The 18267-nt window shown below is 37.7% G+C and overlaps 1 protein-coding gene across 1 annotated transcript in view; it reads right to left on the minus strand.

The window, feature by feature from the left end:
- Positions 1 to 16983, minus strand: part of SLC15A5 (solute carrier family 15 member 5) — an 84576-nt gene extending 67593 nt beyond the window's left edge. Inside the window, exons 1-2 of the mRNA XM_007082746.2 lie at positions 16623 to 16983; positions 12257 to 12479 (exon numbers count right to left, since the gene is read on the minus strand). Coding sequence (XP_007082808.2) covers positions 12257 to 12479; positions 16623 to 16983 — 584 coding nt within the window. The remainder of the gene's footprint in view (positions 1 to 12256; positions 12480 to 16622) is intronic.
- Positions 16984 to 18267: the final 1284 nt, after the last annotated feature.

Raw genomic sequence — 18267 nt, forward strand, 5'->3', positions numbered from 1 at the left:
GCTCCTTAAGGCATAAGGTTAGGTTGTGTATCTGAGATCTTTCTTCCTTCTTTAGGAAGGCCTGGATTGCTATATACTTTCCTTTTATGACTGCCTTTGCTGCGTCCCAGAGGTTTTGGGTTGTGGTGTTATCATTTTCATTGGCTTCCATATACTTTTTAACTTCCTCTTTAACTGCTTGTTTAGTCCATTCATTCTTTAGTAGGATGTTCTTCAGTCTGCAAGTATTTGTTACCTTTCTAAATTTTTTCTTGTGGTTGATTTCGAGTTTCATAGCATTGTGATCTGAAAATATGCACGGTATGATCTCGATCTTTTTGTACTTACTTAGGGCTCATTTGTGTCCCAGTATATGGTCTATTCTGGAGAATGTTCCATGTGCACTGGAGAAGAATGTATATTCTGCTGCTTTAGGATGAAATGTTCTGAATATATCTGTTAAGTCCATCTGGTCCAGTGTGTCATTCAAAGCCATTGTTTGCTTGTTGATTTTTTGATTATGATCTGTCCATTGCTGTGAGTGTGGTGTTGAAGTCTCCTACTATTATGGTATTACTATCAATGAGTTTCTTTATGTTTGTGATTAATTGATTTATATATTTAGGTGCTTTCACATTTGGCACATAAATGTTTGCAATTGTTAGGTCTTCTTGGTGGATAGACTCCTTGATTATGATATAATGCCCTTCTGCATCTCTTAATATGGTTTTCATTTTAAAGTCTAGATTGTCTGATATAAGTATGGCTACTCCAGCTTTCTTTTCTGGCCATTAGCATGATAGATGGTTCTCCATCCCCTTATTTTCAATCTGTAGGTGTCTTTAGGTCTAATGTGGGTCTCTTGTAAACAGCATATAGATGGATCTTGTTTTCTTATCCATTCTATTACCCTATGTGTTTTGATTGGAGCATTGAGTCTGTTGACATTTAGAGTGAATACTGAAAGATATGAATTTATTGCCATTATGATACTTTTAGAGTTGGAGTTTCTGATGGTGTTCTCTGGTCCTTTCTGATCTTTGTTGCTTTTGAGATATATATATATATATATATATATATATATATATATATATATATAAATATAAATATATATATAAATTTTTTTTCATCTTTTCTCCCTTCATTGAGTCCCCCTTAAAATTTCTTGCAGGGCTGGTTTAGTGGTCACAAACTCCTTTAATTTTTGTTTGTCTGGGAAACTTTTATCTCTCATTCATATTTTGAATGACAGCCTTGCTGGATAAAGAATTCTTGGCTGCATATTTTTCTGATTCAGCACATTGAATATATCCTGTCACTCCTTTCTGGCCTGCCAATTTTCTGTGCAGAGGTCTGCTGCAAACCTGATCTGTCTTCCCTTGTAGGTTAGGGACTTTTTTTCCCTTGCTGCTTTCATGATTCTCTCCTTGCCTTAGTATTTTGTGAATTTGACTATGATATGCCTTGTTGATGGTCTGTTTTTTTAATCTAATGGGGGTCCTCTGTGCTTCCTAGATTTTGATATCTGTGTCTTTCCCCAGGTTAGGAAACTTTTCCCACTATGATTTGCTCACATAACCCTTCTACCCCTATTTCTGTCTCTTCCTCTTCTGGGACCCCTATGATTCTGATGTTGTTCCCTTTTAGTGAGTCACTGATTTCTCTAATTCTTAAATCGTGCTCTTTTGCCTTAATGTCCCTCTTTTTTTCTGCTTCATTATTCTCTATAAGTTTGTCCTCTATATCGCTGATTCTCTGTTCTGCTCATCCATCCTTGCTGCCGCTGCATCCATCCGTAATTGCAGCTTAGTTATAGCATTTTTAATTTCATTCTTACTATTTTTTACTTCTTTTGTCTCTGCAGAAATGGTTTCTTATCTATTTTCAACTCCAGCTAGTATTCTTATTATCGTGATTCTAAATTCTGGTTCAGACATCTTGCTTGTATCTGTGTTGGTTAAATCCCTGGCTGTCATTTCTTTGTGCTCTTTCTTTTGGGGTGGATTCCTTCATTTTGTCATTTTGAAGGGAGAAAAGGAATTAATGAGGTAGAAAAATTAAAATTAAAAAATTAAAATTAAAAAATATTAAAATTAAGTAATTAAACACACACACACACACAAATCGAATAAATGATGCTAGATCTTAGGTGTTTTTTTGTCTGGGTGTTGAAAGTGGTTTGACAGATTAGAGAAAAAAAGTGGGGCGGGGGGGAAGAAAGAAAAAAAAAAGGAAACCATTTGAGAATTTGAAAAATGAATACACTGAAGTAGAATAAAATGAGAGAATGGAAGTAAAATAGCATTTGAAAAAATATACACAGAAGTAGAGAATACATAGAAAAAAATTAAAGAAAAATATTTTTATTAAAAATTAAACATAAAAATAAATTTTTCTTTTTCTATATTCAAGAAAAAGGAAAGAAATGAGAGAAAAAAGAAAAAAGAATAAAAAGGAAAAAAGAAATGTTTTGAAAATTTGAAAAAGTGAATACACTGTAGTAGACCAAAATAAAATGATGGAAGTAAAATAGAATTTTAAAAAAATTTACATAAAAGCAAAAAATATAGTAAAAAATTAAAAAATATTTTTAATAGAAATTGAAGGTAAAAATGAAGTTTTTCTCTTTCTGCATTCAAGAAAAAGAAAAGAAAAGAAAAGAAAAAGAGAAAAAAAAGGCGATTGTTTGAAAATTTGAAAAGGTGAATAAGTGAAGTAGACTAAAATAAAATGATGGATTTAAAATAGAATTAAAAAAATTTATACAAAAGTAAAAAATATAGTAATGAAAATTAAAGAAAAATATCTTTAATAAAAATTGAAAATAAAAATGAATTTTTTCTCTTTCTGTTTTCAAGAAAAAGAAGTGTAAAAGAGAAAAAAAAAAGAAAGAAAATTGAATTCAATCTGCTAACAGATTGAAGTAGGACTGAAATTACTTCTTTTTCCCCTAAAAGTCAGTCTAGGTATCGCTTTATAGTCCATATACTAAGTAGATGGTGAGACTTGTGTTCTTGAAGAACAAGGTTGGCCCAGTTGGGCGGGGCTCAGTGTAACGGCTCTGCTTTCCACTAGATGGCGCTGCTAGCCTACTGAGGTGGATTATTGAAGTCCCTGTAGGTGCGTATGCGCATGTGCCGGAGGGGTGAAAATGGTGCCACCCAGCTACCCAGTCTGTTCTCCCAGATCAGCAATCACACACCTGTCATCTGTCTCCAGCTTTCGTCCACTCCCTGCTTTTTCACTCTCTGTGACCAGGCCCCGGGCAGTACCTCTCTCCTGAGTTTTGTCTCATATGTGGCTGCTTTCCCAAGCCCCTTACTTCTGAAGGACTGCAGCTTTGACCCGTTCTGCCCCTCTGTGGAGGGTCTTACCGAGCAATGGCCGAATGAACAATGGCTGAGTGTCGACTGCACCCTGGAACGCTTGCTGGACCCTGCTGCTGCCAGTGCCCCGAGACTGTAGCCAGGTGCCAGCCTGCCCCCGAAAATGTTCATGAGATGGTGTAGCAGCAGCTTTTCAGGGATTATGGAAGATCACAACACACATCTGGCACCAGGATTCACCCTTAATGACGTTGTTCCAGCACCAGAGAATGTGGCCACCCTCTGGGGTCTGCTGGGACCAGGTGGCTTCAACAGTCTCTACCAAATGTCCTTCCAGCAGTGAACCGTTTTTCCCCATGTGGCCCGAGATCCTCCCGGGTCCCACTCTGTTCCTGGTGATTCTCCCTTCCCACCAGAGCACCGCCACGTATGGAGCTGCGGAGTTGCAGACTCTGCACTCCCCTTGTTTACAGTCTTAATGGAATTTAAACCTTCTCCTTTCTCCTTTTTTTAGTTTAGTCCCTGCAGCTGTTTCCAATTTTCTACTTTCTCTCCAGCTGCTTTGGGGAGGGGTGCTTTTCCCGTATTCTCGCCCCCCCCCCAGTCTCTGTCCTCTCTCCGCTGGCAAAAGCACCTCCCTTCCTGCGCCTCTCGCTCCCCATGTTCACTTCTCCACGCCGTGTACCTACTGAATTCTGTGGTTCAGGTTGTGCAGATCGTTGTGTTAATCCTCCAGTCAGTTTTCTAGGTGTGTAGGATGGTTTAGTGTTAGTCTGGCTGTATTTCATGGATGCGAAACACACAAAAAACTTCCATGCTGTTCTGCCATCTTCGCTCCTCCCGCTTGTATATACATTTAAGCTATAAAATTGTGGCATGTTGGCTAAACTAGAATTTTCTTTTTTTTTTTTTTGAATTTTTTTTTAATGTTTATTTACTTTTGAGACAGAGAGAGACAGAGGATGAACGGGGGAGGGTCAGAGAGAGAGAGGGAGACACAGAATCTGAAACAGGCTCCAGGCTCTGAGCTGTCAGCACAGAGCCCGACGTGGGGCTCAAACTCATGAGCCGTGAGATCATGACCTGAGCCGAAGTTGGACGCTTAACTGACTGAGCCACCCAGGCGCCCCTGAACTAGAATTTTCAAATATTGTTTATTAGATTTCTTAGTAAGTGTATACATATCAGCTATGGAGTCTTAACCAATTTTGTCATCTGTGTTTCATTCCTTTTGAGATTACATGTGGAAAGAATGCGTTCTCTTATCTAAAGTAGAAGTTGGCAAACTTTTTCTACAAAGGGCCTCATAGTAAATATTTTAGGCTTTGCAGGCCATATAGTCTCTACAGCAACGACTCATCTATGTGTTGTGGTGTTAGAGAAGCCATACACAATACTTCACTGAATATGCCTAATGAATCTGGAAAAGGTTGCATGGTTTAAGAGTTGAATCTTCCTATTTATTCCACTTTTCAGAGTATGGGCAAACTCAGGTTATATCTAGACAATGCATTAAACCAAAGACACGACTGTCATTTGAATAAAACTTTCGGTATTTCTTCCCAATGAATAGTATTACAAATAAGTACCTAAACTAGCAGTCTGGTTTGCTAGTTCTGGGGAAATAATCTCTGCCTGTCAACCTTGCATTGGGTCTAATGAATTATTAGAATGCATTGTTAGAGTCACATTGTAGAGGGGGGTCTTAACATTAAATTAAAACATTTACTGAGGTAGAATTAAATACAGTGAAATACCTGTTTAAATATATAGTTTTATGAGTTTGGGTAAGTGTTTCAATTGGGCAAACACTAATAGATCTAAGTTTTAGAACACTTAACATTATCATTAAGATTTAAAGGGCCTCCCTGATTAGATTAGGCCTATGCAGGATTCCGGGATAATCTCTTCCTTGATTACTTTAAAATCAAATGATTAGAAACTTTAATTACACCACACAATCCCTTCGCTTTTGCCGTATAGCAACATAATCAAGGATTTATACCCTGTCATCTCTGCCATATTCTGTTGGGTGGAGTCAGGTCACAGGTTGTGCCCAAACTCTGGGGGATGGGTCTGTCAAGAGTATGACCACTATGGGTCATCCTCTGGCATTTCCTCTACTTGTTCTAATTGATCCACTCTTCCTTCCTTTTCCCTCCCTCGCTGTCTCCCTCCTGTTTTCCTCCCCTCCCCCCGCTCTTCCCTCGCCTCTCCTCTACTTCCTTTTTATCCCCTCTAAGTGAAAAGAGAGTCACCAGGCAGGACTGGCTACGCGAAAGGGATGTTAAAGGTCTGAGGAGAAAGGAAAATGTTAGAACTAATCTAAAGGAGGAGGAGAGAGAGAAGACTGGATACTGGATACTTGCTATAGGTAATGCCGAGGGGGCCACACAGCTCTAGGCCCACAATAAAAGACTAGTAAATAAGTATTTGATGAATAACACAGCATCTCATAAAAAAATCAACTGATCAAACAACAACATAGAACAATAAACTGAATAATTGACCTAGGAAAGTAATCAAACATGAAACATGGCCATGCTGAGGAAACTGGTTCGCTATCGTCCACTAATGGAAACTTGTCACGATGCAGGTGAGACACACAGAGTTTTGTAGGACAACTGGGGAGAGTCCCTAGGCTCAGCCTCCGGTCATCCTTTCATGCTGCACACTTGAGCTGTGGCTGTCAGCAACCGAGAGAAGCTGGAGCCCGCAAGCAGTGTTATATTTCTTTCAATCTTTAGGAAACCCCCCTTTTCTTAAATGTTAAATGTTGCTGAGAAAATCCAAGAAGACATTGTGTGGCTCTTCTAAACACCACATGGTGATGTAAACGAAATTACTCTAAAGAAGGCCAAAGAAAATTACAATTATTCCAAGACTTAAATCTTGTGAAAGGTAGTTAGAAACAAAAGAATTATAGTGCTGAATATCTAGGTATAGGAAGAGATTTCACATAAAGTACTCCATGTATTTTAACAGATGCCATCCGACCTATTTGATTGTGTAATTTTCCGAAAGAATTACCTAGTACAGGCATGTTTTATATATGTCTTTATTGATCCATGGACAGGATAAGCCATAGATAATTAAGGGGGAAATTGTATATGTATCAACTGTAAAAAAAATAAGAGAAATAAAAATCTACCATGTTCAAACTCACCATTAAGACTCCTTTCATCTCATAGCTCACTAGCAAATTGAGTATATAAAGCACCTCTCACACAGAAAGTCAGAGAGCAAAGCACTAAAGCAAAATAAATACCAGTGATTAAGGAAAATTGAAAGCAGCAGTAAAAATATGTTTCTTTAGTCTACTTTTAAATACAGACTGGGAACTGCAAATAACGGGGAGTACATAGAAATCTGATTTTTTTTGTCTTCATGATCCTATGGTATTGAATACAAATAAGGGGGGGAAAACTTGTTGCTAAAACCTCAGCAATCCTTTTGAGATCATTTCTTTTAAATATTTGCCTTACCTTATTTAGTAATCATTATTAGAGTCGCTCGAATATTTTGTCATGTCTTAGACGGACCAAGTTTCACATACTTCAGTGTTATTGTAAGTGATTTTAGGGGAAATGGTTTGAAATGGTTTTTCTTAACCTGAGGAGGAAAGCTTTCAGGTGTTCATGGTGGTAGTGGACAATTTACGGAGTTCAGGGAGAACGTTTTATTCTGTACTGAACAATATTGAGATAATTCACCAGGGGATTGGTGGCTCTTCAATGGGATAGAATTGAACTGTTCGGAAGCGTCAAGGAAACACTTGGGCGCTGAAACCCTGGTGGATGGCTGTTGTCAAAGGTTGCTTCTTTTAGTAGAAACATTGGCCCATTGAAGTACTTCAGAGAACTCTCTGGTAGCCATGAATTTGGGGAAAGAAGGATCAAATGGAATTTTTACAGGTCTTACTGTTTATCCATACTTTTTTTTCAACGCTGCAGTTAAAGAAGAGGAAATTTAATAAAGGAAGATATTGATTTTGGTGAAGAGATAGTATGATTAAAGTAAAAGGTATATTTTTAAATAAGAAATTTAGGAGAATATTTCACTCTTTCTCTCCCTGCCTCTCCTTCTTTTAACTTACCCTCATTCACAGTTGCTCCTGTGTATCATTTTCTTATTTCCTTAAGAACTTTAGATTATCGCATATTTACTGATGGAAATAAGTCCCTAGTCATGTACCTACTAATTTTAAATGTGACCACTCAGGCTTTAAGAAAAAGCAGGAGCAGTAAGTCATGTAAGAAATCTGTCTTTCTTTTCCTCAATATTCTTTGGTTTCCACGATTGTATGTTGGAGAGGAATTCTGAGTGTATTTCCTGAAAGCTTACAACTTTGGCAAAGTTAAAGGCGGTGCCTATTGTTATAAGAGTAGGTAGGTAGCATTTGTTAAACTTGAGTAGGACCCGTGCAAATAGAAGTTTGGAAGATTTCTTTTGTATATTTTTTAAAACCTTTATTTATTTATTTTGAGAGATAGAGCATGCAAGTGTGCAGGGAAGGGTCAGAGAGAGAGAGAGAGAGAGAGAGAGAGAATCCCAAGCAGGCTCCCCTCCATCAGCATGAAGCCTGATGCAGGGCTCAAACACAGGAGAACTGTGAGATCATGACTTGATCCAAAGCTGGATGCCTAACCAACTGAGCCATCCAGGCACCCAGTGATTCTCTTAAAGCTATTTACAGGCTATTTCTCAGTATGTAACTCACATGATATTTTGAATATTAATACAGTTATTCCACAAACTGCTTTGATTTTGATGGCTGAAATGTACTTCATAAATTATGATTTTACTACTGCAGAATTCAGTAGATTCATATTTTGTTTCTCTTCTCAAGGATCATGTAGATTTTCTCACTCAGATGGATTTTTAGGTGTGGTGAAAAATTGCTATGAATCATCAAAACTTTCCAAAGCCGCGTGGCATCCAGTGTGTGCACTCAATGTTTAATTTCATATCTTTTCAAGGTATCCCTAGACCACATTGGAATTCCCTTCCCTCAAACTTCTGGAATTGTTTTCACAATTCCGAAGCACTTGATAAATGTGTACATTCCCTAGCGATGCTTTCAGGAAATTCTGATCTAAGTGGTTGTGGGTGGGGTCTGGAAAACATTTTTAAATAAAGCCCTTAAGTGATTCTTAAAAGTAGGCAATTGCTTGAGAGCAGTTGTTCTTAAACCTGACTACTTAGGCAGCTTAAAAAAAAAAAAATTCTGGTCTCTCAGTCTCACCTCAAACCAATATATTTGGAACCTTTGATGTCAAGGCCCAGGAATCAGTATTTCTTTTTTTTTAAGTTTATTTTTGAGAGAGAGAGAGAGAGAGAGAGAGAGAGAGAGAATGAGTGCGAGAGGGGCAGAGAGAGAGGGAGACACAGACTCCAGGCTCTGAGCTGACAGCACAGAACCCAATGTGGGGCTCAAACTGGTAACGGTGAGATCATGACCTAGGCTAAAGTCAGAGACTTAACCAATTGAGCCACCCAGGCGCCCCAGGAATCAGTATTTTTAAGATTCCTCAGGTGACTTTTATGTACATCTAGGATTGAGAATCGCTGCTTTCAAACAACACTCAAGTAAATATTAAACAGCTTCCGAAAAAACATTCCGTGGGATAACAAATTTTTACCTCTGGTGTTTCCCTAAGATAAAAGTTACTAAATTCAAGTAAGTATTAACATCAGAATATTTTAGTGGGAAACAAATATTATATAGAATCAATTTGAGTACTAGATATTCAAAATTTCTGGGATGGAATAAGTCAGTCTCTAGACTTTTTGAAGAACTCCACCAATATTCTATTTGGACTTTCAAATCATGTATAATTCACTCTGGTAACTGGTTAGCAACAGACTATGATATGCAGATAGGATGCAAATTATCAGGTGAAGTAACTAGAGAAATGTGGAAGCAAGATTTGAAGTTAATTGCAGTAGAATTTAAAATTATGGTTATAGACAGACTTAATTATCCACCTTTCTTTTTGCTTCCAGAAAAGATTCTGCACAGGTGTATTTACCTAGATGATCTCCAGTGTGGTGACTCTTAATTGCACATCTCAGATTTTGGAAAATGCTGGAAGAGCCAGGTTCTAATCTAGATAACAGCACAAGAATGTTGGCAGATTAGTATGCCTCTTGATTTCAGGGAGTTTAGCTATATTCTTTCAATAAGGTACATAGCTGAGGAAGATCCAGTACCAGATGGTGATGTTGGCTGGGAGTGGTTTTCTCACCTACACTTGGCAGCTCCACTCGGAAGTGAGGCTTTCAGTGCTCGAGACTTCCAGTCTATACTATTTAACATGATCATTGGGAAGCTTTAGGTGGTATAGATGCAATGACACGTCTCATTAAAGGTCCTGTAACTAGGAACATCTGACATCTGTGCTGAAAATAGAACTGGATGCAGCCTTCAAGTGGTTACACATTCAAGTGGTATGCTGGTTTTTAAAGATACTACTGAAATTCATTATATTAACCAAGCTTGTAATTTCTCTACACACTTTTGACTTGGAGAAATAGATTTTATATTAATGTGCTGCCCATTTAAAGATGGCCTCCTCCTAAACAGGTTCCCTCTTACCCAGAATTTAGACAACGATTTTAGCTGAGGACTTACTAGTCATTTAATTATAGTAACAGCTACCCTAATTTGAATTCCTGTGATGTGCTAGGGTACTTTATATAAAATAAGCTATAAAACAGCCCTCCAAGTTAACCCCATTTTGTGGATGAGGGACTGGTGCTTTGAGAGGTTAAGGGACCCGCTGAAAAGCATAAAACTCCTCTGACAGAGCCAGGATCCCATCAGTTTGCTGGCTGCCCAGTTGGATCCCTGTCCATCTTGCCACCAGCCCCCGCAGTATATACAGCAATAGAGTTAACATTCTTTTCTATAAATTACAAAAAGCAGTTGCTCATAGTTTTCCCGTAGCTTGATTTTAGGAACTTAAAATCAAAAAAACAAAAATCAAAAAACTGAAACAACCAGATTCAGCCTTCAAGAAGCTTGCCTTCCAGGGGGGTCCTTTATAACATGAAAGAGTAACACCTTGATTCCTCATGCACATTTCTAGGTGCTTTAACTTTAGGTTTTAAAGATTCTGCATGATTCTTTCTATTAGAGATTTTAGTAAAATTAGGAAATAATAAGAAGCCAAATTGAAATGTGTTCTTCCTAAATTTGGCCTTGCTCCTCCCAGCTGCAGAAATTCATTTTCACCCTGCTCCCCATCCCCCTTTTAAAGGCCTAAAGTACAAACCCATTGGGAGTCCCCCCCTTTCCCAAAGGAAATATTTCATTCATATAATGTCTCCTTTGTAATCAACACTGAGAAATGTCACTTTGATTAAACACAACTCTGAATGACTAAGACCACAGTACAATAAATTCTCCAGAGCTATCTTTCAGAACAACTGATTGCTCTCCAGTCTTAATCCTCCAGAGTCTTATTTAATCAAAATGATGTTGCTAATTAAGGATTAAAACCTCCGAATAGAATAAAAAAGAAGGATTTTTCTTTCTCCTTTGGGCAGGTCAAGGAGGCAGAATTTGCTATAAGGAAGTAAAGAGTCCCTTCCACCCTTGGTAAAACTGCATTTTTTTCTGACGTTTGGACTGAATCCAAAACAGGCCTGAGTGCTTTGTAATATTAATATAACTGGGAAGAAAGAAAGAAAGAAAGAAAGAGGGAAGGAGGAAGGGAGGGAAGAGAAAGAGAGAAAGAAAAAGAGAGGGAGGAAGGAAGGAAGAAACTGCCTTGGATAGTTACATGGTTATATATACCTAGATTATTGATTCTAAATTTTTTCATTTAATGATTTTAATATGAATTTTCTTTAAATGTTTTGTCTGATTCTGTCTGTACATTGCTTTTTCCCATTGCTAACATTGATGGAAAGACAGAATATTTAGAAAAAATGTTGGCAAATCATTTCACAGAAACAGGGGAACAAAAGAATGTATCTCAGATCTACTTGATATTCCACTGATGAGTAATAATAACAACAAAATTTGCTAGTAAACACTGAAATGCTCTACTTTAAGATCCAAATTTTATTTTTTTGAATCTGTATTCGATAACAAAAATTGATTCTAAAACCACATAAAGCTGTGTAAGAACTCACTGAAAGAGAAAAAGATTTACAGAAAGTAGTTAGATTTTCATGGAATCCAAACTCTTTTAGGTGTTAGGGGTGAAGTGGATGCAAGACAGAGGTACTGGTTGATGTTTCAACAAGTTGCAAAATATAATTCAACAAATTGTATTCAAATTGTGTTCAACACATTTAAAAAATTTACAATTTGTAGAATACAAAAATTGTAAACTGCAATTCAACAAATTGTAAAATACTTTTTATCTTCTCTGCACTAACCTGTGCATTTATAACCTCTGCCACATTAGTCTGCTACAGTGTAGGCATAACTAACAACAGCTACCATTTATTGACCACCTACGATGTGCCAGGTTCTCTGCCCACAATGCACACATTATTACCTCTAATAAAACCCAAGAAGAGGTATCATTATAACCCTCCATAAATGATTAAACTGAAACTTATAGAGAATAAATGACTTGACCAAGGTCAGATAGCTTGTGTTAAGTAGAGTTGAGACTTCTACCCAGGCCTGTTTGGCTCCAAAGCCACCTTGTATTTAATATGATAAGCCACTTGTTTATTTGGAAGATTAATTTATCATTGCATTTCAGGAAGGTGCTGGTAAGCTGTGGTGGTCTGTACCTGACTCACAGGCTCCCACAGTTCCTGGCTGAATCATTGTCACAGGCATTGTCACGTCCTCACTTACCCAACCCAGTCAATGACAAAAACTGAATTACTACCATCAACAGGGTACCAGAGAGCAAACAATGAGAAATCCCAGGAGGGAGAGGAACATCATAAACCTTGTTTCTCTTCTAGCCAGTGCTACTTACCAGTTAAAAAAAGACATTTGTTTCTGGGATCCATACTCCTGAAGGCTATAAGCATCCGGTGGACAAATGATGGCTCGCATTCCTCCTGTGCCAAGGCAGATGAACAATAGTGCCATGTAAAACAGCCTGTTCTGCTCCTTTGTTGGTATATTGTTAATCATATGGTGTGTGCCTATATAGAAATCTTCCAAGGGAAAAGCAACCACGGATAATAAAACAGTGCCTGTAGAGAGAGAAAAAAGGAGAATAAATATGGCACAGACCAACCGAATCACCAGACCATGTTATAAATAAGGTTTTAACTCTGAAAGTAGCATCATTGTGTGATTGTCTTATCAAAATATTTGTTAGTCACTGCGATTCTGGAGATAGCATGATTTTTCTAAATGTGAAAACTCCCTTCAATATGTCTTTTAATGAATCCAGAAGCCTAGTTCTTTCCCCTCTCAAATTTGACGTATCTTTTCTCTCAGATGTATAAGGAAATCATGTCCATTTTAACAGAATTTGGAAATATGTCATATGAGAAGCTAGAGATGCCTGTAATCTCACGCCCCAGAGCCAACCACTGTTAGTAAGGGTTATTTGTTCTCGGTCACTAGAGTGATAGAAAACTCGAAGATCTCAGACATGTCAAAAGCTTGCTAAAGAAAATGTTTTAAGGAGAACATTATCAGAATTGTAAGAAGAACAGAGTCTCTTTTCCTTTTCTACTCTCTTTCTCCTTTTAATGCCCTTTGATTTCTCTCACTGAGGCAGCTGGGCAGAGCCATCTTGGCACACACAGAGGTAAGAAGGTCAGGTGGGTGAAGCAGTGCAAGCCTAGAGGAGGGAAAGACAGGAAATGACAGGGCTGGGGCCAGTCAAGCCTTCTCACTTCCATCTCGCAGGGACCACACTTGAGCACTTTCCTTGTTTGATAGAAATTTCATACTTTTGCTAAGCTCTTTAAATTCTGCAAAGCAATTATATGTATTATATTGTTTCATCCTGGAAAAGCTTTGTGATGTCAGAGGTAGATTTTCTCTTATTCCAATTTTTCAAAGAAAATAGATCAGATTTAGTGAGGTTAAGTGACTTGCCCAATGTTACAGAGCAACCGTGATGTTATCTGCCTCTTTTTGTAATTCCCATCAAGTGGTCAAATCATCTTATTTATTTATTTGTTTACTTATCAATTTGATTAGTGAAAAATGCTTCTCCCTGTTACTTTCGTCTTCCATATTTTAGATTAATTTGGCTTTCGTATTTTTGATATAAATTTTTACATGGTGGTTTTGTGTGGTTAATTTTCTCAATTAGACTATAAGCTCCTAAAGGCAAAACTTAGGTCTAATATTTTATCTCCCTCTTACAATGGCTTTTATAATGTGAAGAATATATGCACTCAATAGCTGCTTGGTAACAAATTGATTTATCATGAGAGTGGGCCCTTTAGATTACTGAGGTTGAGATGTTTCCTGTCAAGTTTGGCCAGATGTGATACCAACTGCTTTTTCTCTGCCACTCAGTCCACTTGTCTCTGGAAGGGTGATGTGAGGCCTGGCTAGGCTAAGGGCACCCAAAGGGGATGCAGAGAAGTTACTTCTTGCAGCAACCATATATTTAAAGACAAACACTTTTAAAAATATACATTTGTTTACTTATTTTGAGAGAGAGAGAGAGAGCACTCACAAGCAGGGGAGGGGCAGAGAGAAAGGAGAGAGAGAATCCTATGCTGTCAGTGCAGAGACTGACCCGGGGCTCAAGCTCACAAAGCATGAAATCATCGCCTGAACTGAAATCAAGAGTTGGATGCTTAGCCAACTGAGCCACCCAGGCGTCCCTAAAGACAAAACACTTTTACCTTTGTGTACATTAGAAAGATGCTTTGCTTCCATCTTTTGAGAAAATGTAATATGTTGATTTCATTGGATCAAAACTTTATTTTTATCTGTTGTAAAATTGATGTAATAAAAATACAAGTCTATTACACGTATGATAGAAAGTCTCCTCTTTGATGTGTGCTATTGTGCACTACATAATCAGCACACATACTTCACAGGTCTTTGTAAAACACCAAGATGTGCTATCTCCTCTGCTAGGTCGTGGGGCCCCACTGGATTTCCTCTCCAGAAGCTAATGAGTCCATCAGAGAAGACAGACATACAGGTGGAAATTATATTATAATGTGCTAAATGAAATTATAGAGGTTTGATTAGAGTACGGGTGAGCACAGAGAAGTGAACAACATGGGTCTTGAAGGAAGGACAGGATTTTTCAAGTCTTGGATATGGGGCAGAAACATAAAGGAAGGTTGAAAATTTCAGACATACGAAAAAGCATATGTAAAATTTTTAAAGAAGGGTAGTAGACAAGAAGTTCAGCATGGTTGAGGTCACATATTGACACAAAAGTCTGGAGAGGTAAATTTGGGACAGATTGTAGAGGTTCTTTTGTACTAAGTTGGATTTTGTTTTTTTAGACAATACAGCCAATATATAGATTTATTGGCTGAGGAAGTCAATGTTGTTAGTAGAAAGGTATATGGATTGGAGTCATACTGATAGACCAGTAAGTAGGCCATTGTAATGATCAAGAAAAAGCAATCTGCAGTTTTGAGCTAAGGTTTAACATTGGAAATAAAAGACACATTTTTGATAGAACCTCTGATACTCAGTGACTGGTTGGAATTTGATGGCAGCTGTTGAGTGGGGGCCAAGGAAATAGCTTTTAGTAAGAAAATGAATGGTTATGGAGTTGACGTAGGTCTTTTGTTGGTCAAATTCTAAAATTGGGACTTCAGTCCTAGTCTGATGGCTTACACAAGAATTTAGACTGATAGGAATCACCATGTTAAATAAGAAGTTACCAAAATCTATGGGTGTGGTCTCTTACCAAATTCAGAAGAGAAACCATTCAGATGCTTGCCTAAATGTCTCCTTATCAGAAAACATTCCCAGATACAGAATAGTAACCATGTCACTGTTTAGTCTCCCCTGTCCCCTTACTGAGCCATATTTTTCATCATAACAGTACTGAGCACCTGGCATAGTGTCATTTGCTTGTTTACATTTCTCTTTCTTTGGAAAGTCAACTCCAACAGAGAAGAGACTGCATTCTTCCTCTGTTGCATTCCCAGATCCTGGGACAATGCCTGGCACAAAGTGGTCACTGAGGAATGTTTGTTGAATGTTGACTGAATATTTGCCATGCAGTGGCTTTGTTTTTATTTAACAAAACTGGAGCAGTGAAGAAGTTATAAGTTTAAATCACACTCTATTGGATGAATGGTGAAGGTAATTGATCACCTGCTGGAAATTGGGTGATATGTTGCATACCTGATATCCACCCCTTCCTCATTTATCTCCTCCCCTGTTGCCCCAAACCTGCATTTCTGCTACACTTCTCAGTAATGGTGAATTGCATACTACCTTCCTAAGTTCCTCAGCTCAGAAACTTGGAGTTAATGTTTGTTTTTCCATCATATTTGTTCTCTTATTTAGTAGCCAAGTTTTAATGTGTTTTTTTTTTTTCCATGTTCTCTCCTGGATTGACATTTCTCCTAGACTGTCCTCTGAGGTGTTCTGGTCTCCCTGTATAAAACCTGTCACTGTGGTTGTCTATCCTTTTTATTGAAGAAAAACATTTCCCAACTGTTTTAATTATATCTTCAGTGACTCTGTTGTCCAGAAGAACAACATAACTTTTCAGCCCCAAGTTCCAGACTGTTCATCAACTTATTCTCTATACCGTATCAAACAATCTTGATATCTCCCCAACATTTCTCACAATCTCTTGACTCCCAAACTTGTGTAGATTATTTTTCTCTATATAAAGAAGCACAGTGTAGTGCTTAAATTCATTCATTTGTTTAACATATAGCCATAGTTCATAACATAGAAATCATGCCTGCATATGCAATCTTAATTACTATATGGCTAATTAAGAACCACCTTTTGATGAAAACATCCTCAATTATTCTACGTGAACTTCAAAACCCTTCTTAGCACATTTCATTGTAGTTGTGAAGCAAGTGAACTTCAGGTTTCACATAGAATTTGTCACGAATTTCGGCTTGGGGCAGGAAGGGGGAAAGGAGCGCATTTGAAGCACAGAAGACAGACACGTAAAGAGGTAATTATTATAAAAGATAATCAGTGCAACGATATAGGTATCAAAACATCCACACATCCACACTCACACATACACACAGATGTTTACTAGCATCCCTCAATTAATACAAAGAATAGTAAAAATTGAAACAGTACTCTTCATTTATCACACTTTAGGCTAACAGCAAGATAAGGATAATAGAAAGTGAAAACTCTACCAAAAAGCTATTCAATTAAGTTGCAAAACAATCCAGTCAGAAGAGGACACTCACCTAGAAAATGTAGACATAAGCAAACATATACCAGTTTGTTTCTTCTTAGACGGACATCAGCAAGCCATCCCACAAACACAGGGGTAAGTATTGAAGTTCCAATAAAACACAAGTTCAAAATGGCTGCCTGGTAATTGAGGTAGCCAAGCTTGACAGTGCAAAAGGGGATCATATTGCAGACGACTTCAAAGAAAATGAACCTCTCACACAGCTCCACCAGAAACAAACAGATTCTAACCCGAATTTTTTTCACAGAGTATGATGAAGAGAAATAACCAATATGTCTTAGAGTTTTCTCCTTCTCAGTGCGGTGATTTAAGGATATTTCTTCATCCGTTATTTCAAAGTCTGTAACAGACATGACTACCCTCCTTGAATACAACTTTTGTTAGTGTTTTGAACTTGGTGATTTTTTTTACTCCCAACCCTCTAATGAAAAAATAAATAAGATCTTTGCTTTGAATTTCACAACTCCACGCTGAAGTTTCATACTCTTTTTGCACATTAATGTTGTTCATTTTGATGATCCGGGAGCATGGGGGAGGAGACACAAGTGTTTAAATGTTCATGGTAGACCAGCATAGCCAAATCTTATTTGTTTGTCTAATTATTTAGAGGCTAATTAGGCTTTTCCTCCAAACTTATATTGTATGACATGAATCCTGTTGCATACATGTAGAAACTCATCTGCCTCACACTGATAAAGGTTTAAATACTGAGGCAAAAGAAGCAGTTTTTCAGGAGAATTTGAGTACTAGATCAAGAAATAATTTGAGTCTAATAATTTCTGATACTTTAATTAAACAAGCCAGAACAGCACCAAGAGATAAAGCGCAAAAGGAAATCTATTTTTGAGGGGGCAGAATACCTTATCATTATTACATTTCTTGTTATTTTTGGTTGAAATTCTGATAAGAAAGCTAATTATGTAACAAAAGTGCTGGTACATTTAGGTAACAAGCAGAGTTTGCAAGAAAGTAATTTAAGTGCTCTAATGAAAGGAGAAAATATTAAACAAAAACCCTTTTCCTTTAAGTTGACCCCATGCTTGTAGAACAGCCTCTCGGAGGAAATCAGAATCAAAAGGTGCTTTTTGACTCCTTATTATTAGTCAGCAGCAGGGATACAGCAACCATCCTACACATGCTTTGGGGAATATTGGATCTGGTATCACCCTGACCCTCCTCCAGCTGGGTGAATGGATGTTAGCATTCTATGTTGGAAAGCAGGAGGGCACCAATTAAGCGAAAAAAGCAGCAGTAAAATAGAACACTTGAACATGTAGGGATTTAGCTGCAAGGACATAGGAAGACAAGGAGATGGAACTATTGGGTTAAAGTCATAATAATTCAACACATAGGCAATGAGTATAAGAATGTTAATTTTATGGTGGAGTCAGAAGCAAAAGACTGATAAGGGCTTTTGACTCTGATTCTTATCTTCCGACCTGAGAGATTGGGAGCAAACACTTTGCTTCAGCTCTTTCTAATAGTTTCATTCTAATGGTAACTATTTTCATCTGTTCAGCATCGCTTCGTCTTCTTTGGTAACAATGCCCTACTTTTCCTTTGTGTAGGGTGATCATGCAATTTATTATCCAAACTTGGCCTCTTCGGTGAGTGAAAATGAAGCTATTTATAGTTAT

This window comes from Panthera tigris, chromosome B4, assembly GCF_018350195.1.
Source record: "Panthera tigris isolate Pti1 chromosome B4, P.tigris_Pti1_mat1.1, whole genome shotgun sequence".
Lineage (NCBI taxonomy): Eukaryota > Metazoa > Chordata > Mammalia > Carnivora > Felidae > Panthera > Panthera tigris.